This window comes from Lepidothrix coronata, unplaced genomic scaffold (assembly GCF_001604755.1).
Source record: "Lepidothrix coronata isolate B3197 unplaced genomic scaffold, Lepidothrix_coronata-1.0 Scaffold248, whole genome shotgun sequence".
Taxonomy (NCBI): Eukaryota; Metazoa; Chordata; class Aves; order Passeriformes; family Pipridae; genus Lepidothrix; species Lepidothrix coronata.
Window position 1 is genome coordinate 304753 of NW_016690428.1, and position 23847 is coordinate 328599.

At 41.1% G+C, this 23847-nt stretch overlaps 1 protein-coding gene across 4 annotated transcripts in view; it reads left to right on the forward strand.

Annotated features, from left to right (window-relative positions):
* The window catches only part of LOC108507271 (glypican-5-like), a 412210-nt gene that overhangs the window by 107058 nt on the left and 281305 nt on the right, over window positions 1-23847 (forward strand). For all 4 annotated transcript variants that reach the window (XM_017835098.1, XM_017835095.1, XM_017835096.1 and 1 more), the window contains exon 3: window positions 15675-16369. In XM_017835098.1, the coding sequence (XP_017690587.1) occupies window positions 15675-16369 (695 nt within the window). The remainder of the gene's footprint in view (window positions 1-15674; window positions 16370-23847) is intronic.

The following is a 23847-nucleotide window of genomic DNA, read 5'->3' on the forward strand; positions in this document are numbered from 1 at the left end:
TGGGTATACACTTTTGCATTCCTCCAGGGCCCACTGTAATATCAGGCCTAGGAAGATGTAGATGGATGTTTGTCTTGGCCAGCATAACAGACTGCTTGGCTTTTGTATGGTATCTGTGAGGTGTGATCACGGCTGGGAAATGAATTCTCAGAAACTGAGCATTATATTTAGAATGTTCCTGAACGTGCTTTAAGAACCAGCATTGCCTAAAGTATATTAAACAAATTAAAATTTTGTAATGCTTGTAAATACTGATTTAATCTGCTCAGAATCAGTTCCAGGGCTTCCTTTGCCATGCTGAGCCCTCTGCTTCCTTCAATATGTTGAAATTCCCCAAGCTGCAGATCTCCTATACCTTTTCTTTGAAGAATAGATTGAAAACCAGTCCTCAAGTTTTATGTCTTCTAAATTTGGAAACCCCTTCAACCTGATGCCCCTTTTATTTTAATGGTTTGTGTCTCTTGCTCTGTGTGTGTTTGGTGGGTTGTCTCTGGCTGTGCCTCCCTAAATTACAGTGCAGGCTTTTCAGCATCACTGAGTTTCCATTTCAGGGATGCTTTGAATTGGGAAACTCTTGGTTCTTACAGAGCTTCCCTACATTAGGATGGGGGGGGGGAAAGCATCAGGGCATGATACTTCTACAAGATGGGGCGATTTTTGGTCAAGGCACAATATTGGCTCAAAGCTGTGCCAGGCAAGAGCACAGGAACCATTAGGAACCATTTCTTTACCAAGAGGGTGGTCAGACCCTGGAACAGGCTTCCTCCAGGGGGTGATTGATGCCCCAAGGCTGTCATTGATTGAGGCATTTGGACAATGCCCTAACCAAGATGCTTTAATCTGATCAGCCCTGAATGGATCAGGCAGTCAGACTAGATGTGGTTATTGCAGCTCCCTTCCCGCTGAAACAGTCTCTTCTATTCACAGGGAGCTGGTCCATAACATTTCCCAGAATAGATTAATCAAGTCAACATTTTTATTCCCAGTCTTATGAGGAGTTTCATTATACAAGATTGATCTGGAAGACAAGAGAAAACTCTTCCACAATTTGACCTTTGTGGAACAAGAAGGCAGGAGATTTGTCAAAAGGAACTGAAATGGCCTTACAGAATTCAAATGATTTTGTGAAATTTAAGGCCCTGTTCCACAAGTCCGCTTTCTTGGCAGTAAACTTAAGTGAGCACTGAAGTTCTGTGGGGATTTTGTGGATCAAGAACAGTATTGCAGAACTAAGATAAACCTCCTATATGCCAAAATGCTTTTCTGAACTGGATCTGAAATGCAGAAATGTGTTTTTTCCTTCAGGACTCAGAATTTCTTCTGTGTTATCTGTTCCCCTCTCATTTGCAGTCTACCAGTCATTTTCCTACTTTGGTTGGGTGGTGGTTCTGTTCCTCTCTCGGTTTCTTTCAGTGCTTCTGAAGGGCTTGATCCCATTACAGGGTTATACAGATAAAGTTTCACGTCAAAGGGTCTTTCTTAAAATAAGCAGTCAGTTCTAGGGCTTCAAAGAGTAGAACTTACCCAGTGGGAGGTGTCTATTATAATAAATTTAAAGAGACAGAAAAAAAAAGTGGAGAATTTACTTGCTTATGAAAGTGGCTGAATCTTGAACTTTCTCCTGAAACAAAACCAACAAAATTGCTGTCAGAATATTTCATGGTGATTCTCCGCTCACCCTCCCCTTTTTAAAACTTCATCTTTACTTTTTTTATTCTGACTGGGCTAGAAATGTAATACCTAAATGGGTAGGGTACAAAAATTGATTTATTTTTATTGATTTCATGTGACCTTGAAATGAAGATAAGCATTTTAAGAGAGAAATTCTTCACAAACTTTGCCTTTTAGTTAAGAGTCTGTTTACTCCCTCTATTATGTTAAATGTTCTTAATATAATATGAATGATACAAATTTAGGACAGCACTCAGTGATTAAAGTCAGCTGAGTTTGTAGGATAGATGAACAAGTGACCATGGTGTGGAGCTCTCTGTTGAGAATTAAACTTTCTGTCTTCTGAGAGAATAAAAGCAGCTGACTGGCTTTGGTGTGTTAAAAAAATGTGCTGTTAAAAAGCCAGGACTGTCACGAGACTCCCCCTTGCCTAAGAAAGACTCCTGACTTGGCTGGAGCTTGTTAGAGCTCATGATACCATTTGTGTAGATCATAGTTTTGGTTCTGAATACTTGTTTGATGAACTTCCTGTAAAGCTCCCTGGAAAGGGGAGCCCTGAATTGGAATTCAGGAGAGCACTGCATTATATTGCTGCAGTCAATCTCAGTGTGCTCATTTGTGTTGGAATTCTGCTGGAGCAGAATGGCTAATTTACTTTCATTAGAGTTTGATTTATCTGCAACTTTTATTTTTCATTAAGTTGCGGAGTAAAAGATTGCACAACTTTTACCAGAACTGTAAAAGCTGCTTGTATATAAGGGGTTTTAACAATTGCTTATTAAAACTTCAGTGTGACAGATGTGATGGATGCTTTGACCCTCAATTCCAAGTATAATATTTCTGCAATTGAGTTCTAATGACCCACGTAATTTAACCAAAAAAAAGGAAGTATATGTTGTAATTCGTGAAATACCCTTAACCAGTAGAGAAAACAATACAGTCATAACATGACATGAGAAGGTAGGAGAAGAAAGCTAATGCATTCCCACAAAAATCTACTCCTAACTCTGTCGCAGTGCATCCATGGGTCCTGAGGGAACTGGCACATGTAGTGGCTAAGCCAGTGTCCATCATATTGGAGAAGTCATGGCAGTCTGGCTGAAGTTCCCGCTGACTGGAAAAGGAGAAACACAACCCTCATTTTCAAAATGGAAAAAAAGGAAGACCCAAGGAACTACAGGCCAGTCAGTCTCACCTCAAAGTCAGGGGATGAATAAGCAAGGACGGGATTGCAACTATACAACTTTAAGAATTTAAGCAAATTCTGGGATCTTGTGAACCCTGCTCATCTCAGAAGGTGTCTGGATATGTGTGGGAATGTTGAACTACAGTGTCAGGGTGACTTTATTTTGATCAAGGACTGTGCAACTTTCTGCACATAAGAAATTTCATTGCTTTGGCCTTTGATCTTCATTGGTGCAACAGAGGCTCGTCCTGCAAAATCTCTGTAGTCAATGTGATTGGAAAAAACTTACCTTTGGATATTCTCTAAGGCAGGAATTTCAGGAGAAAAATCGGTGTTTTGATTTATTAGTGCTAATGGGTTTCATGTGCTTTCCCTTAGGAATACCTAGAGCTATTTCTCCACAAACATCTGGTTAGCTATCAAATCACCAACATATGTTCTTCTGCCAGTGCTGACCCATGTGTTGAACACATGCCAGTCACTTTATTTGAAGGAATTTGGGGGATAAATTGAGGAGAAACTCTTCACCATAAAAACATATGTGTTCTATTTTTATAGGATTATTTAAAGTATTGATTGCCCGTTAATTTTTTCCATTGAGTGAGGCTTTGTAAGCATGTGAAATTTTAAAAAACAACACCTAGAATATTTTCCTAAATTTCCAGTGATTTCAATTCTGTCTTGGTTGAAAAGTCATGGAAGTCTTTTCCACTATTTTTCTTCAGTAAGCTTAGTGGAATTCTTTGTTCTGACTGGAACGAAAGTCCATGAACAAGGTCAGATTCTTCAAGCAAACATGTCCTTTCAATTACCTTATGCCATTAGGATATCAAATATGTTTGCAAAATAATCTACAAGAGGACACAGCCAAAAATAGATGCTGCAGGAAAGGGTTTTGTTTTTTAAGCATTGCTTGCCTGTGTCTTTTCTCTGAGGCCAGTTCCTCTGCCATTAATTTTAGGTGACTGTGTGCTTCTCAGTGCACTGCTGAAGAGCCCAGTGGCCCTCACCCTGTTAGCCACACATGGACCACAGTGGCCTGCAGCTGGTCTAGGGAGCAGTGCCGAGGAGTGTTTTCAGCTCAGATTTGGGTGAGGATCCTGCATCTGTTGCTAGTTTTTGGGGATAGGAGTTGCCCAAGGGTCTGAAACACGAAAGCCAGCGAATTAAATTATTTGCAGAAGATGACTTGTATGAAAGACAGTCTCTGCACTGATCTTAGCTATGGAACTTCCACGTGTTCTTTTGTTTTGTTAAGGCTTCCCTATGTGTAGGGAGAAGGCTGGGTAAAGTCAGTACTGGGAAAGGAAGTTGATGCTGCTCAATCCGAAATCAGAAGAAACGGCCGGTAGGTTTTGTGGCCTGTGCTTTTGAACAAATGGGAAGTCCACAGTGGTTGTGTGTGGGCTGCCACGTGGTGTCTGACTGCCCTGGTGAGTCCTGGTCCTTTTCCCTCCTGCAGCTGAGGGCTGGAGGTTCTGCCCACACACAGGAGCACAGTACTCGAGCCACCTGACGCTTCTGGGTTAGAGAGTCTTTCTTCACTGTGGAACACACAGGACTGCATTACTGCTGGTCTCTACAAAAGACAATTTTCTTTGTTTTGAAGTTGTCGATATATAGAGATTTAATCTAGATTTTTAAAACTCTTTCTTTTTTAGTCTTATTTGTGACCTGGGCTCTTTAATGGAACTTGGACATAATTTCTTGTATTTCTGTTAGTACCTCAACAAAAGAAGAAAAAAAACTACCTTGAAAAACAAATTATCTCCCCCCTGTATTTCATCTTTATTAAACTAATCCTTTCTCTTGTAGCTGTTTTTCTCTTAGATTTTTAGAAACAGGTCATAATAGACCACCTAACTATTTCAGCTGGAAATCATGAAATAGTTCATGACCTTATGAAACAAACATATTAGTTTTCCTACTGCCAGTTGAACTCCTTAATCAGAGGGTCGAGAAAATTCTCTCTAGAGACTACTGTCTGGTTGCTTTTCTGTTAATGAAAAGATTCCCAAAAGAATGAAAAGACTTTTACGTCTTCCTGCTTTCTCCTGATTAACTCAGAAGAGAAATTTTTGGTTCTTATTTCTTAACTAGTGCAAGTTTTCCTTTCTCAATAACACTTAATACATCAGAGATGCAGATAAACACCTCAATTTCTTCTACGGCTCTCAAAGTTACTGGCAACTTTGAAGTGTGTTTCTGCCAGGAAACACGAACATGCAGTGCAGCGACATACCAGAGACAGATTTGGGAGTGTATTCGGTACTCTGGTCACATCTGGATTCTAAAGAAAGGTTTTGTATTTGATACTTCTCTGTAGGTAACATTCCAGTGCTCAGTGCCTCCAGGATCATCGGTGCCACTGCACAAGTCAAGCAACAGAGAGGAGTCTGTAGTGCTTTTGGAGGGCCTGGCTGCCTGCTCTCCAAGCCCAATTGTGTCAGTGTGCAGCACGTTTGAGTTCCAAGAGACCACCAGCATTAAATGCCCTCTCTTTCTCTAGCGATGGCATCTGTTCCTCTCTGCTATTAGTACCTGGCACTGTGTGTAGTTGGCACAGCTTTTACTTTCTCTGTGGCTTTCATTCGCAGTGATGCTGCAGAAGCAATTTTTGACCTTTCTTTACCTGTTTATTTTTTGAATAGTGCCTTTCTTCAAGCAATGTAAACCAGCAATCTCTCTACGTAGCCACATTTCACTTGTACATTAGCTGTGTCCTCACCCATAATCCCATTTTGGATTTTCTGGCAGTAGTCCGCCTGCTTGCTCTTGAATATTTGTATGTGTATGTCCTATACATGTTGTCATTTGAATGTTGTCCTCACCTTTACCTAGGCATAGGATCCAGTTAAGAGGATTTTCTGCTCCATGTAGGCCCAGAGCATTTGGAATGCCATGATAAATGATATGTTGCCTCAGGTGCTCAAGCCAGCCCGTATGGCAGTCGTGGGTGGGCCGGGATTCTTCCATAAGTCTGGTTTAGTTCTGGAAACTACACTATGTACACTAAATAGCTCATGCCTGAAGTCCTTGTGATTAAAGTAGTTTGGCAAATCCAAAGAGGAATGATACCCAGTCTGTGGGAAGAGATTACCTGAAAGTCTTAATCCTAGAGATTTCAATAAGGGCATTATTGTCACTTATCCAAGAGCCCCATGCTGGCATTTGTAGTGCAGTGATTCACAGCACTGAGAAATGGCTTGCACACGTGGAAAAATAATTGCCATGGAACCCCAGAAAGAAGGAGGTAATTGTTTTTCACTGTTTCCCAGTGACAGTAGCATTTTTGGGTACCCGGGCTTGATATATATTGGCATCAGGAGCAGTTTTCCCCTCCAGCTCACCCCAGAAGCAGCTGTGCCCTAATGGTACCTGGAACTCCATCTTTCACTAGGTGCTCTGATAACAACCGTGTTGTGGCAGTTTGAGCCACATTAGAAATCCAAAATCTAATTTCCAGGCTTTCCCCCCACCCCTTCCCACAATTTATCTCAACACCGAAGAGAAACTTTCAGGCCAGAGGCTTCTATAGGGGAAGGGGAAATATATACATTTATTTACACAAATAAATATACTGTACAAACTAAAAGCAACTATATATATATATATATATATATTTACATTTCTGTCAGTCCTTTTAAGTCCCTCCCTTTAACTTTAGTCCAGGAAGAGCTTTTCAAGGCTGATGGGTAACCAGTCTCTCTCTCGTGGGAGTGTTCTGGGCCCGAACGCTCCCCTCTCACCAAGCTCCAGCTGTTTGTTGCAGCCTTTCTCCTCACGAAGTCCAAGAATGTAGCTTTGAGTCCTTGCTCCTCGGTCTACTGTGTGATCTCTCGATCTCATACCTCGGTTCGTAGGCTGCTGCAGTGCAGTTCAGATTATCAAGCATCCTCCGAGTCAGTTTTCGGTTGCCCCCAGTCAGCTTTGGCAGGCAACTCCCGAGCTCTTGGCCTGTCTCCAATTTCGCCTGGGATTCTTCTCCCGAGCGCCGAGCCTCCTCCTCTGGCCCGTCTCTTGGCTCAGCCCCAATGCTGAGCCTCTCCTCCACAGCGGAGGGAAAGAAAAAGCCCCCCTCCACAGCTTTAACTGCAGAAAGGAGGGGGGAGAGGACTTGGCTGTAAAGCCTACCTCTCTTCTCTTATCTCTGGTGCTGCGAATTTCTTCCTTCACAGCACACACTCCAAATGCTGCCTCTTAACTCTGGCCTAGGCAGAGCTGGGGGGCCTCAGGGCTCCCCTTCCGCCCTCGAAGGGAGAAAGAAGGAGCCCAGCCACCCCCTGGCCTTCTCCACCTACCCGCAGCAGACACCAACAGCAAAACACCAAGACTGCCAACAGCTTCCAGTGCTGTGATATGTGATTTTGAGCAGAAGTGAACAACATGGACAGTGACTGGCTCTCCAGGGAACACTGCCCTGGCACCCAATCACCTCTGAGCCCCCCAACCTCTCGGGGCTGTTGTGTTTTGAGAATTGGAACAAAAAGTTGGCAAGATTTTGGCACTGGAGGTTCTGCTCAAAGGAACTGCAGCCAGAGGTACCAAGTATCTATTCTGAAGAGACTAAAATGAGGGCAGGCCGTGTTTTAGAACCAGAATATATCCTTAGGTTTTTAGGCCATGGGTCTCACTGTGTCTTTATAACAATATTCAAATATGTCAGAAAAACCCCACACCCTGCCCCCAGCAAGACCCTTACTTGAAAAGAAACTGGGGGTTTACCTCATCCCCCAGCATTGATTTTTTAAGACAATATTGTTCAAGCTGTTGTTTATTTTTACTGGAAAGCTTTTTTATTTTCTAAGGAAAAATGGTGTCTTTCATTTCACTTGAACATCTTTGCAACAGCACATAGGGTTTTAGCCTGAAAAATAAAACCAGATGCTTTTTTTTTAATATGGCAAAAACTTTGTTCATTAGAATAGTTAGATCGGACCTAATTTAAGCAACGTGGACTGTCCCTGGGGGTCTGTCTGGAATAGAATGTTGACGGTTACAGAGTTGTCATTCAAAGCTGTTTTGCAAGTGCTTTGTGCTGTAATCCATCCTGGGAATTGCGTGCTGCTTGCTGTAGCTTCCAGTCATCACTATCCATGTTAGTGACTGATCAAATAACTGTGATAACATTGTTTCTGCTCCTACTCTAATGACTATTAAACCTCTGAAGAACTGCAGTGATGAGCCTGATTACCTACAGATACACAACTGCTGTGGCTTTTTCTTTTGTATTTCTGTAGATTGTGAGAACTGTTATTATAAATAATTTGTCCTTGGAAAGCAAATGAAGGGTATAACAATGTCACTGAAGCACAGCTGTAGTTCTTCCTTAAGTTATCTTGGCCCAATTCCTGTTAAAACTGTGAATTGATATTATTAAGGAATGGCTGACAGTTTTGAACCTGGCAGATATGAATTATACGAATCATCTTTTGGAGTTCTGATGGAAGGGGAACGAGACTGATAGCCACAGCTTTTATAACACATCCAGCCACAGTCCTCAGGACTTTTACTGCTCTTCTGGATCATCTTACTCCAGTGATGGGAGGTGTCCATACTTCTACTGCACAAATATTCCAAAGAACTACTTGCTTTGTTTATCTGTCAGTGGAAACCTGGTGGTGTCATGAAAGGTAAATACCACATCTGGTCTTCAGCTTTCTGCTGGCCAACTGATTTAGTTTTACTTGAGACTGCTCGCTTTAGAAAAGAGTAAGTAATTGTACCTTGTAATTATAGTGTGTAAAATAATGTGCAACTGTACTGAAATGGAGTATATACAGAAATAATAAATAGCTAAATTTAATTACCAGCTCATTCATTGTATTCACAAAAGAGTCTGAAGATGAAATATGTAGTGAACAGGTCAAAGTCAAGCCAGCAAACTTTAACTGATTCTGTGAAGCATAACAACTTAATTGTTTTCTATGAACTCTTCTATGTAGTGTTTTCTTTAAAAAGGGCTATTATGGTTTGGGACAGCAGAGTGCAGAGCTGTGTGTTTTTAATCAATAGTTTCACAGCTTGTTGCAACTTTGTTAAGCGTTGCTGGTTTGTAAATGATAAAGCCAAGGCTGCTAAGTCTGAAAAATGTGTGCAGTGTGGTTACTACTTCCAGCAACTTGGATATATTCCCCAGCACATTCTACAGAAACCATTATTTGAGACTTCATGGCAAACTGACCAGAGCAGAACAAAAGATTATTTCTTGCTAGCCCATTCTGTTGTTATTAAGGTATTTCCTAGGCTTGTGCATCTACTGCCTTTTTCCCTTTGCCTCACTAACCTCTGAAGCAGGTGAAGATAAGCAGCCTGTTTAGACTTGATCTTATTTCTATTACTGACGCTTCCAGAATCAAACACCAAAATAACCCAAAGTTAATGGTTTCAGTGTTCATTACTCTCACCAAAATGAGCTGCATTTTTCTTCCCCTTCTCCCTGTACGAGATTGTATACTAAAGAAGCTGTTTAAGCCTAAAAAAAGAAATAATAATAATAATAATAAGAAGAAAGTGTCCTGTGTGACTGTGTGATTGAGCAAAGGGTGTGGGTTTGCTGGCTGGGGCTGCAGTCTGAGGAGGTGGTTGTTTCCTGTAGAACTGCACAGCTATGCCAAGGCTCACAGAGTAGGTTTGTGCATATCAAACAAGCAAGACATAAATTTCATACCAAGATAGCAGTTTTCAGATGGTACTTAATGGTGTTGGTTCCTCTTGCTGCTGTTGGAAGTCAGTCTTCTTTGGAAACGGGTCTGCTGCTCTGCCCCTCACATTGCACAGGCTTTCTCCTGTCCAGTGTTACCCATGGCAAACCACTGTCTCAGCTCCCAGCACAGGAGGAAAGACCAGGTGTTCTTATTCTCTGAGGTCTCACTTCTAGAATTTTTTTAAACCCTTACAACTTGTCAGAAGTTTCCTAAAGTTTAGAAACAGGCTTGAATTACACTTGGAATTGAGCAAAGGGTTAAAGGATGAAGGTATTAGCCCGTAAATAATCCTACTCATGGATTTCTGGATCATCAGTGATGTCCATAGCTGGTGGGTATAGACAGAGGAGGCACAGACTTCCTTTCAACTTGAGCAGAAGTTTCTATCAACATTTGGTACATACAGTATCCAAGGTACATGCTGAGATATTTATCAGATGTTGTCATTGTAAACAAACTCATGAGGAGATGAAGTAAAGACCTTGCCCCAATGCACAGTAATGGAAAGATGCCTTTTTTTCCTGTGTGATTCAGAAGAACTGATGAGCTTTAAAGCCATTGTACCCTCTCCTTGCTGTCAGGGTGAGCAAATTCAAACTGCCTTTTCCACCCCTTTCCAAAACTGACTTTGCTTTCTTGCTTCTTGATCTGTTTTGCACCCTGCCTTGATAAGAGCAGCTACAGGAAGTGAGTAGAAAGCAAGAGATGCTTCTGCTTGGCCAGATTCTGAGCACTGTCAGTTTTTTCTCTGGCCCAAAATAGTTTTGGGGCAAGCTTGCAACGTTTCCTGAAAGTGGTGGTGGTGTGTCAGCTGTGATGTGTGGATATCATACTCCCATCAGACTGCTGATAGTTTTATTAACATGTTATTTCTCATCAGCTTCATCAAGAGTGGCTGTGTTTATGTATAGGAAGACTGCCATGCTAAAAACAGTAAAGGCGAGGGAAAAGTAGGGTGTTAATGAAGAGCTTTGGCTCCACTTTGAGCAGAAGGATAAAGAGGATAAGAAGGAAATTTCCAAGCATTGGAAGTTTCGCTACTAGTGAAATGCCACAAAGGAAGCAATTGTTCAACAAACTATATCTTTCATTCATCCGGTAACTCTCTAATAAATGCAAGATGTTGAAGGGAAAGGAGCCAAATATTGGTGTGGTCCTAAGAGAGCAAGCAAATAATGGAGCTACTTAAATTTCTCATTCTTCTTTTGTGATTACACTCAATGTACACAGATGTTATTTCTGTATAGATTCTGTATAGATAGTTCTGTGAGTATTGTTAAAACTTTTCAGTAATGTTTATAATATAATGATTTTTTTTTTAAGGAATTAGTGGATTTTTTAAATTTAAGCCCAGCAGGCTGTCAATTATTGCAGAGTGTAAGGAAACATTAATGTAGTGGAGGGCTGCTGCATTATCAGGGTGATCTTACCAGGTCAGCTCTGTGGGCAAGGTGGCAGCTTTGAGCTGCAACCAGAAGCATGATGACAGTGACAGTAACTTCCCTGTCACCCAGGCCTGGCGTGGTTTGCACTGAGTTTTAGGACTTTGGTCATTGAAGATGTGGGGTTCCAAACATGAGATCTGCTCTCTCTCAGCCTCAGCTGATGTGGGGCAGAAATGGTTCTCTGTGCACAGAGGTCTCTGGTGTTTAGGTTGACTTGGTTTTGGGAAAATGGTTTCCATGCTAAATATTCCTGTGTTGGACCTGTGGAAAGAAAAGAATGTGGGTTTGAACAGATTCATAATCCAGCGAGTTGAAAGTTGCTTAACCTTGCCTAATGCTCTCCATCTGAACCCTACAGCTGCTTTGCAGAACATGGATCTCAATAGCTTGTGAAGGGCTTGTATGAGGGAGGGAAGCAAATGAGCTTTCTCCATGCATGGCTATATTATATCAATCCAGATTTTCTTGGAAAACTTCTATCCAAGTGTGTTCCCTGAGACCACATCTGCTGCCTGCCATGCACTGTGAGAAAACCAGGTTTTATGAGATGAAGGCAGTCCTGAATGCAGGCTCTGGCGCTGCCACGTGTGTCAACTCGCTATTCAGCAGATCTTCTCTTCAAGTCTCTTCTTGAGGTTATGTTGCTGTTTGTCCAGGAGCCTAGCAAAATAAACAGCTCCTTGGAATACACTCAGAGAGATCTTTGTGGCTGAAAGAGTTGCAAATTGATGCGTGGCAGTTGTGCATCTTTGATTCTCGTTCTGAGGATAAGGCTGCAGGAGACGAAGTGGTGGCCTGGACACAAACTCAGAGAGCCCTTACATCAGACTGGACTCACATGGAGGTGACAGCAATTTAAAAGCACAGGCAGCTATTCCTGCTGAAGGAAGGTAAAGTAAGTCAGTGGATGTAGTGTTTATGTGATGTGAGGAATGAGTCACAGCTATAGTGCCTGTACTGCTACTTAAAATCTAGTTGTTCTTCCACAAATAGACCTCCGGGTGGTGAAAAAATAGAGGAGATATTGGAAAATGCTGGTACACCAGCACTGGGCAGAGTGATACCTAACCTCCTCCATCTGTTTCTCCCTGTAGCACTATTCTTTAGCAGAAACACTAATATTCTGCAGCTTTTTGTGACATGCAATGCGTTTAAATCAGGATTAAATCCCACTGAAGTCAGCGGTGTTACACTGATGCAAAGGCTGGTGTGAGGTAAGTCAGGAATCCTTTGTGATTTTTATTGCATCAGGCATATGAAATGTAGCTGGTGGCTGGCTGAAGAGAAGGACAACATCTTGTGTGTCAGGATGGCTGTATTTTTGTCAGAAGGGAGCTAGTGCTCCCAACCAAGCTGTGCCATGCTCAGGGTGAATAAACAGGAATGCTGTACATGCAAAGCAATGTTTTCCAATCTGTGTGTGCTAGACTAAGCATAATGCAATTTTTAGTGTATGTGAGAGGTAGGACCCAGGCTGGAGGCCCAACATAAGAACTGGTTGGCTGCTTGGCCTGGCAGGCCCTGTGCTGCTGCTGGAGCAGCAAACCCAGCGTGGCATCTCCTCAGAACAGGGCTCCTCTCCAGAAACTCATTCCGTAACCCCAGCGGTGCAATGGGAAGTTTCCAGAGGTGAGCTGTGTTTGGTCAGCTGTGTTTTGAGTTGTCCAGGCACATCAGTGGTGGCATCTAGTGTTTGGTGAGCGCATAATAAATGGTTTCAACAAAATTCTCCCCGTGGAAGGTGGTGTTGCCTGACTTTCATTAAAGAGTTACCAGTGTGTGAGTTCAAAATCTGAATCTGGCTGTTGTTTCACTTTCCCTGTAGTCTTAAATCAAAAAGGAGCTTCTGAGGAGCGTGAGAACAAACCTTATTCTCCATATTCCTATTTATTTTAATACTAGTGGAAGGCAGAAATATATGTAACGTCTTCATCAAGTGTTGGGTTATTTTGATTAAGGCTTATTTCTGCTCAGAATCAATATATTTGCAATTTATTCAGGGCTGCTGGGGAGCTTGTGTCAAGGGCGGTGAAAGATGATCAAATTATTCTCTCAGTGTATCTTTAGGCTTAGAAATCAGCTTTTTGTGAGCTCCTAACTGTTTGAAGTTTGCTGTATTTGACTGTACAGATGAGCAGCTGATCTTGTGGACAGTGGTAAATCTTCCTTGGGATTTAGAAACTTCACACAAAGTGCCATACAAGGTGCACTAAAAGCACATAATTAATCACTATAGCAGCTGCCTGCTCTGTACAGCCAGAACGCAAACTGTCCATTGTTGCCAAGCCATTTGACTGTGTGATGCCCCATTATTTCTAATTTAAAGGTCTAAGAACAGTAATTCGATTGTCTCAAACATCTCTTAATGCCTTAACAATGAAAAAAGACCTGTATATTTCCTTCTGGAACATCACTGACTGCAGTCGTGAGTCATTTTTGTGTCTCAGCAATGGTGATAAGGAGGCAAACGATACCTTACGGGTGTTTGCAGCACACCTACAATCACCAGCAATATTTTTGGGCTGTATTTTTAGCATTAGGGCTCTTTTTGCAGGAGGAATGAAGCTACATGCCATTGCAGTTTCCCCTTATACAATGAAAAATTACATTCCTACTTGTCTCAGAATAACACAGAATTTCATGTAATTGAATATAGGATTTTCATGGTCAAGGGGCTTGAAAACAAAATGCAGCATGATTTCTAGTCTACAACCAGTATCCCAGGAATCTGCTGAGGTCTGTTTTCTTGGGATGTGTGTTGTCATTGGTTGTTTTATTCTCATCTTTCGCTGGGGCTGTCATTTCTCAGGAAAATAAGGGCACTTGCACATTCATAAATGAATTTTGTTTAGTTTTCAGGAAAGGAGAGTGATGTCTGCAGTTCTGCCTTTGTGGATGTGGAAGGTAAAGGAACAGCACAGGACTGTTGGCATTGTAGATGACAGTCCCTACTCCCATAATTTAATGATAAGCTGTAAGGGATTGTGTGTAGGGAGGAAACTTAAACCATTGTTTTCATGTTTTAAATATTTCTTTTGAGTTTTTTGTATGATAAAAATTACGTTTAGTTTTCCTCTAGAAATAAAAATACACACAGAGGTGATGTGACAAAGAGAAAAACTTCCAATAGTGTGCACAAAACAACCTGCTCTACAGTTTGTGTCAAGATTTCCATCATAAATCTAATTTTCAGAATTGTTACCAGCTATAAAAGTGCTTCAGATTGAAACTTGGCAAGGTGTTTCTCTGCCCAAGAATAAACTGTCATCTTTTTCAACTGAAGTGTATGTGGATTCTTAATTTCTAGGACTTTATAAGCACTTCCAGAGTATTAGTTGCTGTAATACTAGTGGGAATATTGAAGTGATTTTTCTGGCAGAAGAATGCAGTGCGTGTGTGCAAAATACTGATGATTTAATATGCAATGAGATATGCTGTAATATCTGTTAAGTTAAACCACACTTTGTGGTAAAAGGGACTGTAATGCTTATCATACCAAGCGAGTGAGTTGTTCAGGGAGATGTCATAGGGGAAGGCACCGAGCAGGCTTTGCTGCAGAACTTTGCCAGCACGTGCTAATCTTGATTTACATTATTGTATCTGCTCCTTTGTTGGGCTGATCTGTGAGTGACTTGGGTTTGTGCTGCAGTGCAGTGAATCACATGGTGATGTTCGTATGAATGTAGAGTAGGATTAGACCAAAAACCCCATTATCTGGCCAGTCCTCAGGAGGTATAATGTGACAGGTCTCCTGCCTTGACTGGAACTACTTGCCACCTAGAGGAGTGCAAGAATGATTTATGTCAGAGGCTTTTTGTTGGAGAGCTTCCAAAGAAAGCAGTGGGAATGGTGTGGATTGCTATCTTCTGTGTCTTTAAAAATAATCGCTTCCTTACCCTGTCCATGGATTGTAGCGCCCCAGTCAGTCAGTGGTTTGAGTGTATAATATTTGCCATATGCATTTTGAAATGTGTTAACTGTGGAACTTCTTAAACATTATTTTTTCTTCACTTTTGACAATGGTATGGTTAAAGGAGATAGGATTTTTCTGACTTTATTATTTCTTTTTTGGTTTTGGGTCACAGCAGACTTGATGTCAAGTCCTGCCCAACCACTGGCTGGTCTCCAGATCTGGCCAGTGTTAATGGGGAGAGAATTTATTTACACAGCGTTTTTCCTTCATCCTGGAGTTGTACTTTGCAAGAAGTGCCTCTCAAGCCACATACTCACAGAACTGTGAAACAAAAGCTTCAGCTTCTTTTTGTATTCATTTATGTCACAATCTCTCATTGAGCTAAAGGGATATTTTGGAAATATACCCAGTTGAATGCCCAAATGCAATGTCAGTTCCAAAAGCTTGTGCTCACAGGAGTCTGTGTGAGTCCTTCCTTGACTATCAAGTTTGGGTCAGGGTCTAGCTAGGGAGAAGAGAGTCATCTTTTTTAAAGAAAATAATTGTGTGTTACATGTTACCTTTATTTATTATGCACAGGTATTATTTAGGTGTCTTTCTAATCACGTTACTGGTGAAAACTGTATTACTGTAATCATATTGCAGATTCCATGTAACTGTTGGTGTTCCTGTTCAGGACAGTGTTAGTCCTGTGACTGAGATAGTGGCTGCTGTTAACCTCTAATTCTTTCTCTCCTCTGCCCCTGTTTTAGAGGCCTTTGAGTCTTTGCTTCGCTTTGCTGAAAACCACACAAGCTCCCTGTTTGAGACAGCTTACAGACCCATGGCAAAAGAAGCAGCAGAGCCTGTTAAGGAGCTTTTTACAGACATCTCTCTCTACATTCTGGGCGCAGAGACTACAGTGGAAAGTGCAGTATTGCGGTTCTTTGACAGTCTCTTTCCTCTGGTGTATAGTCGGCTAATAAACCCAGGAATTACAGATCTATCAGAGGACTATACAGAGTGTCTGCGTCTCACAAGGCAAGACATAAATCCTTTTGGACACTATTCTAAAAACATGGTTACAGAGCTGTCAAAATCTCTTTGGGCCAGTCGGATGCTCAGCCAGGCCCTGAGCCTGGGCATTGAAGTGATAAATACTACTGAACACGTGGCTCTGACGAAGGAGTGCAGCAGAGCCCTGGTGAAGATGCAGTACTGCCCACACTGCCAGGGCCTGACGCTCATCAGACCCTGCGTCGGCTACTGTCTGAATGTAATGAGGGGCTGCCTGGCCAGCGTGTCAGAGCTGGATGCACAATGGAGGGAGTACATCTCCACGCTGGAATATCTCACTAATGAAATGGCTGCCTCACATGATCTGGAAATTGCACTGTCGGGAATGTGGAACTCCATCAATGAAGCCATCCTGCACGCACAGCTCAATGGGCCGCAGCTCTCCGCCACAGTAAGTACTCTCTGATTATTTGCCACTCCCATTTATCAGTTTCCTTATTTGGTGGATAAACATTTAAACCAGTTGGTGTTGTCTTTGCGTCAATTTTTAGTCTTCAACTAGATCTTTGTTTAATCGTACATGAGAACATTACAGGCAATTATCATGGGGTTCAGTAGGGTCTGCTCCGAAATGAGAGGGTTGGGGGGGAGTTTGTTTCTTGAGAAGCAACACTGTAAAGCATAGAGCTCTGCCTTGGCTGCACAGTTTTCTAAGCAAAAATCTGGGGTCTGTTATACTTGATAACGAGTAAGTGTTTCCCTGGCATGTGGGGACATTCTTCAGGAATTGCTCTAAGGGTCTAGAAAAGCAAGTTTCTAAATAAAAGCAAAGAAATTAACTTTCACAGTTTTATGGTCCCTTTACTTTTGTGTTGACTGAGACATCAGGAAGGTAATACAGGTCTGTAATAAGTACACCCATCCTACAGAAGCTGGGAAAAGAGCATGAAAAAATTCAAACTTATTTGACAGCCTTTATGTAAGTAAAGGATAAAAATGCACTTAAAGCAGATCCAGTTTTGTAAGTGGTGTAGATAAAAGAACTAGGATGGTAGAACTGTCACATAATAATTGCAGCATATGATGGGCAGGTGTTCTCTCAAGGTGTTGAAGATTAGACCGGAAATGACTAATGATGCAGCTGACTACATCTGGTATGAAGTTCAACACAACTGTCAATGGAAAAAAAATGTAGCAGTGTGGCCTTAAGCAGGGTAAAGACTAATCTTAGAAATGCAGACGGGTTTGCCTGTCTTGGAAATAAAGGAATTCTTGCAGAGAACAAATAAGAAGAAAATGCACAAATAAAAAAATTTAATTACTGTGCAGAACTCTGGTCATCATATTCACATAAGAGAAAAAACAGTCTAGAGAGTCTACAGAAAGAAGCTGTGGCAGAGGGTATTCTAAACTAGGGAAGTGTTTTCATAGGGGAAAAATGCTTGTGTGCTTGCAACCTTCCAAGCTCCCTAATATTGCAGCTGTCTACTGTAGAACACTTGACTGAGCCCAGAGATTTATGATCAGTACAATATGTAGATTATAAAAAACCCCAACCACTTCCAGTAATCTGATAAAATTTCACTGGATATTGCTCTGTTTATGTTGCTTCAGTTGTCCTTTCCTTTTCATGAATGACATTCGTGTCTGCTGGTTTATCTGACATCCAGGGATAAATACAAAAAATTTCTAAGAAAAGATTTTTCCAGGTTCTTGAATAATGCACAGCAGGCATTGGAGCCTGCTTGCATTGCAGGTCTTCATGATGATAATGTCTAGTAGTGTCACCATGTATCTGTTAGGGCAGTGTAAAACTTAGAACGAGTAATGAACAGTGTTCAGGCATCTGCCCTTATTTTCACTCATAAGTTGTTTTTATATGAGTCTAGAGAGGAACTAAAAATCAGAGTACATTATTACTGTATATTGATTTTTTATGACTGTAGATGGATATTCATATCATTCCACAGCTTCATTGCTGATTACACAGGAGTAATTAGGAATCAAGTTCAGCTTTCTGACTACTAGCAGCAAAAGTGGTCTGACATATTTGTTGTGATATCTGATGCTAAAGCATAACTCTGCATTGCATTTGTCAGCCTCATAGTTCACATGCACTTGTTTAGCTTACTGAGGGGTAAAATTCGTAATCCAGGTGAATATTGGATAATGGTGGATGAACTCAATGAGTGTATTGCTTTCAGGTGACTTAGAAGTAGAATTCTCTCTGAAGCATCTTTCAGGCTCAGGATTCTCTTTAATGATGATTCAATTAATTTTATTTGGGACTTTTTCCATTCCCTAGCAGTATGTTTAAACATTTTCCTTCTTTCATTCAAAATTAATTCAGAATGCGCTGTTGTGTTTGAAACTTCATTAATTCTTTTTTCCCCAAAATTATCTTTTATCTTGTCTCACTGGTGAAATCTCCATGAGCAAAATGTGTGTTGTTTTAGGGACTGCTCAGTAGGATGGCAAAGATGTTTTCTGTTTTACGATAAAAACTGTGCCAGTGTGCGTTACCCTCAGCCCTTTCAATTGTCAGCAGGGTAAGATTGTATTTGGAAGATAGAGCATGTTTCACTATTTGAACAAGCATTAATCTGATACTGATTTAAAGTTTTCCTGATTAGTTACAGAGGATAAACATTATTTAGAAAATTGAGCCTAATTAAGCTGTATTTCCCTCTCTGAAGAAACGGAAAAGAGCTGAGTCCTCAGCTTCAGGATTTCCGGCTGGAGATGGCTTCTCAGAATCCAGGCTTGGACTCTCAGTGACACTGGGGCCATTTGATTTGTATTTCCTGTTTGTTTCATTTATAGGATTATTTTTTTTCCCCTAGAAAAGATAATTTCTCTTTTCCCTTCAAAAATATGTGGAGATCTTTCTCGATCCATGCAGTGTGCTCTTCAGCTTCTGCAAAAGTGGAGATGTTTAACTTACATACAGTTTCCATTACAAATGCTGTAATTGGTTTCATTCAATTATAAATAATCTATGGAAAACTCATCCAGGAAAGCAGAGCACTCTTAGTAATTTTCATTTATCCTGAGGCAGCCTAATTAATGTACCTGCCCTTTTAGGAAACATTTTACATTTTTAATAGACAGTATGGCTAAAAATTAGGGTTCTTTTTTTGTCTTGCTTCCTGCCTGGATGATAATGAATAATGGAAAGTTAGATTATGTTTTCTTTAAAATGGAGAAGAGGTGAAACAAACCAATAAAGCACTTAGGGTACTTTGCTCAAATGTGGTGCAGTCAATTGATATTAAATTTAAAAATAAAAATCCTATTTGTATGAAGAATGCATAACTTCAGGAGACTGGCCTCTGCTGATCTCGTCCATTACAGCCAGGAGAATTGCCTGATTTGCTGGGATAGCATGTGTGAAAGGTCACCTTTAAGATATTGGTAATCTCTCCTCAGATTTCTGTGGAATGTGCTGTGCCATTTGTTCAATGATGCTGGCTGGTCTCCAGCTTACTTAACCTAATGTGGGCCAGTCCCGCTCTGCAGCATCAGCAATCACTGTCATCACTGCTTTCTGCTTGGGCTGCTCAATTGTATTGTCTTATTGGTAGAAGCCCTTCCTTATAATTTTGAGACTTTTTCTCTTGCTTTTTCTTTTTGTGCCTTTGTGTGGTCTCATTTTTCATGTGCTCAGTCTACCATCTTGCTGTACAAACTCCGTGTATCCTTCTGGATTCTATTTTTAAATTTTACTTTCTATTCAAAGTGAAAGTAAAATACCCTCAACTAAAAATGTGAGGAAGAGGAGAGGCAGTTCTGCAGTGGATGTGGCCACTGGCACTTCAGGCAGGTGGATCACCAGGCAGAGTAACAAATGCTGTCTGTGCCCACACTCCCAGGTCCCAGTGAGGTGTTCTAGTTGCTTGTGTAGGGCTAGTGAGGGCTTGGCTTTCAGCCCATCTCGAGAGGGACAGGGGTCATGTATGGGGACAGATACGGGAAATGGAGGTAGGGAAGATTTCTGTTGGATCAGAAATGGTTGGAATCTGACCAGTCTCACTAACTATAGGTCTGCACCTCCAGTAATACATGGCACATATCCCAGTACTTTCAGTTTTGGGCTTCAGTGAGGTTTGGTCTTCTTTCTCCCACAGTGGCACTGCTTCCTGCTCTGGATCCAGCAGGCACCAATGATCTATAGGATGGGTTTCCTGCTGGACAGTGGGCACTCACAAGTCAGTGCCCTGCTCATATTTCCTTTAACTTTGACAGTTCATGGTTACAAAGAGATTCACCTCTCCTATCTGTGGAACAGAATATACATCAGAGGAGCGTTCTGAGGTTTGATAGCAAAAGGATGATTCTTTCACTTCCCAGATTATCTAAGCATCTGAGATGCATCTGCTCACACAGGTGAGCTCTGACCCTGCGTCCTCTCTGGCGCTGGGGACTTGTTCCTTGTCCCACAGTGTGCTCGGTGCTGTGCAGGTGGCTGACAGGGATTGTGTGTATTGCTGTGCTTGGGTGGTGCTTCAGCAGCCAGCTGTGGGAGCTGCCAGCCCTGGGTTTGGGTGCTGTTATCCATGTCTTAATCCCAAGGGCAGTGAGGCCATTGGCAAATACCTCTGTGTGTTGGGGTTCCATTTGTCAAGGGTAAAGCAGAGACAAGATTTTCAAAGAAACAACATTTTATGGTCCGAATTTCCCATCAGCTGAATAGAACTTGAACACTTAATTACTCTTTCTTTTAAACACACTTCCCAGGTATTGCCGCAACTTCTGCTCCTCATGTGGCTTCTTGTGGAACTTGCCTGCCCTCCCACGTGGTGGAAAATGCAAAGGGATGTGTATTAGCAGAAATATTTAGGATGTGGGAAGGTGTGTGTTTCTCTCTGTTCTTGCTGCAAGAAGTTCATTAGCATAAAGTACTTATCTTGTTACTAATGTTATAGTGGCTGAAAAAACATTAAATGAAGAGAATGTAAAAAGCCACAGACCTGATATTTTTAGAATGGCCAACTGTTATACAAGAGCAAAGTCCAACATATTGTGTTTCATGATTATAGGAGTAATAAAAGCAAAAGCTAATAAAAGGCTTAATAGGGATTATAAAACCAAGATATGATCAGAGATTAAGCATTAGGAGAAAGCAGAAAGATCTGCCTTGAGGCAGTTAATTTCTTGGAGACAACCTTTCAAGTTAATGTGATAAGAGTGATGTAAAAATGCTATAGAAGAATAAACTTTGGGAAGAGGAGCAGATAGAGGCAGGAGAAATACAAGAAGGGAGGGGTGTTTAAGATGCAAGATGCTTGGATTTGTAGGAGTGTCAGGAAATAGTGATTGTGAGAGAAAAAATCTAATGAAAATCAGTGACAGTCTTTCCATCGATTGTGAAGACATGGAGGAGAAGGATGGATAATACTGAGAAGAGATCCACTAAATACCATTTGTATTTTAAAGGGAACTGGTTTAAGGTTGTAATGAAAGAGACTCTCTGATGCCTGTTTTTGGCAGATCATCTGAGTATTGTTTCTTAAAAATCTGTGTGGTTCAGAAGAAATGCAAGAAAGGCTTGGGAAGGTGAAAGCTTGTTGCAGGGACTGTTGACCTTGCTGACAAAGAAAACACAGACAAAGGAGTAGGGCTTTCCATGCCTGTCCAACCATTTCTGCCATGATTCTTTGCAATGAGGGATGTCATCCATCAGTCTCCTCCCATCAGTGGTTTTAGAAATTTGGTTCCTGTTGCAAAGCAGGTAGTCAGAAAATGCCCAACAATCCCACTGTCTTATAAATTTTCCTCCCTGAAGGCATTTTTAAATGCATTTCTCTCATTGTTTGATACGTCACTGTTAATGTTTTGATTCAGAAATTGCTCTTGCTGACCCTTGTAAGGTGCTTTGCACTGGCTAAAGTGGTTCTTTTTCAGATGAATTCAGGGAAGGCCTAAAGGCACAGAGATACCTGAGCCACTTAACCTGAAGGTGGAGAATGCTGGGAGAGCTGGAGAGCTGGGAAGCAATGAGAAGTCTAAGACAGGAGCAGAAGCACTGAGAGAATGTCTAATATTTGATTCTTGCAGTAATTTTATTAAATAGTTGTATTCTGGTGTCATATCTTGAAAAACAAATGGAGGAGGTTCTGTGATTTGTTCAGTAATGTTCACCAAAAAGTCAGGGATAGAGGTGTAGAAAGAAATGAGGATTATTTTTAATTTTTGGCCATTCTTAGTACAGTACTCAAACAGCACCTCATTTTTAGAGGTAGATTTTAGTGTTCTTTGCAGGCACATATGATGCAGCCTCTGCACATACCTTCAGCCAACTGGATGTTGCAAGGATTTGTTTAATGTTGCATTTAACCAGAACAGATGATCCCTGCAAGAAATCAGCATATAATACCTTTGGATTGAACAAGCAAACTGCATAGATATTTTCTAGGTTCAGTTTAAAGATGGAAGGGGGCATCTGCCTGTGAAAGAACATACTTGGTGTGTCCTGGAATGCCTGTGTTACTGTGGTGGGCTTGAGCCAGAATTTACAGGGGAGGGGCCTTTTGGGGAAAACAAATATGAAATTCTTACTGTAAGTTTTCTGATAAAAATTCAGCAGTGGATGGAAGGCTTACAGAAAATAATTTAGGTGGTCTTAAATTATTAGTAATGGAGAAGGAAAAAAAAAATCCTGAAAAATAAAAAACTGAGGATCTGTTAAAATGGTCACCTTTAGGTAAATAACAGCTTAGAGAAAAGAATGCCAGATTTGCAGCAGCAGGAGATTGATGTGCAATAACCCTACAAATTTGAAGAGGAAATGGCAGTAGTGTGAACAAAATAACTTTGTGCTGAGTGACTTCACAGCAACAAAGAGTTTCTGCCAGTCGGTAATGAACTGCTTGATTAATGACATGGAATGGTATCATAAAACACTCCTGGAGACTTTGGAGAACACTCAGAACTGAACTCAGGTGCTTCTGTCCTGCAAGTTTTCCAATTCAAATGATTGATACCAGCTGTCAATAAGTATAAAAACTGTAGTTAGCAGAGATTAAAGCAATATATTCAATTCCTTGCGGTTAGATTGCTGAAAATAACTGTAAAAGCGGACAGGGAAAGTTACGTTTGTGAAATATTTACACCGGAAATGCTATTTTAAATGACATTTTGCTTTTTCTAAGTGCTTAGCAGCAAACCTCCTCTGAAAACAGAAACTGGAGGAAACTTCAGCTCCGATGAGGTTTCTGTCTAAGATCTCAGAGCAGCCCTGTTGAAGCTGGTCTGATGTAGCAGCAGAGGTGATGCTGAGTGACACAATCACTCACGTTGAAGGCATGTCCTTGTACATTTTGTTCTTGGGAACCGAAGTTACATGAATGTACATAAGGTTCAAATCCCTTGGGAATCCAGGGACAGAAGGAGACCTTTTAGGAATGGGGTGAATTGCACTGAAAGGCACACCTTCTAACGTAATGACCCATTTCTGTGTGAAAGGTAAAAGAATGGCTTTCACAGGGGTGTAAAACATGTAAAAATAGGTCTACATTAAAATTTTAGTTTATTTCTCTTGGGCTTTATACTCATTAAGATGCTGCTCTCATGGTCAGTCAGGAATGAATTTTTAAAAAGGAGAAGTGGAGCTATATATCTGAAATCAACTGAATTTCATGGCGTATGAGCATCTAATTCTTGTAGTCAGCTTTATAAATCTTACCACGTGCTATTTGCTTGACTTAAAAGCATTTTGACACTTGAGTACTGTAGAAGTATTTCTGGAAATAATCATCTAAATTGTTTAATGTATTTGCCTCATTTCCATCTGTTACAAAAGTCCTCTGGAGAATTAGAGCTCATGTAGTCTTGAACAGCTCTTCAAGGGGATCCAAGGAGCTTTCTGGCCCTTGTTGGTTGATGACAGTTCTCCTCCATGCAGGTGTTTGATACCTCAGAGTAGCCTGA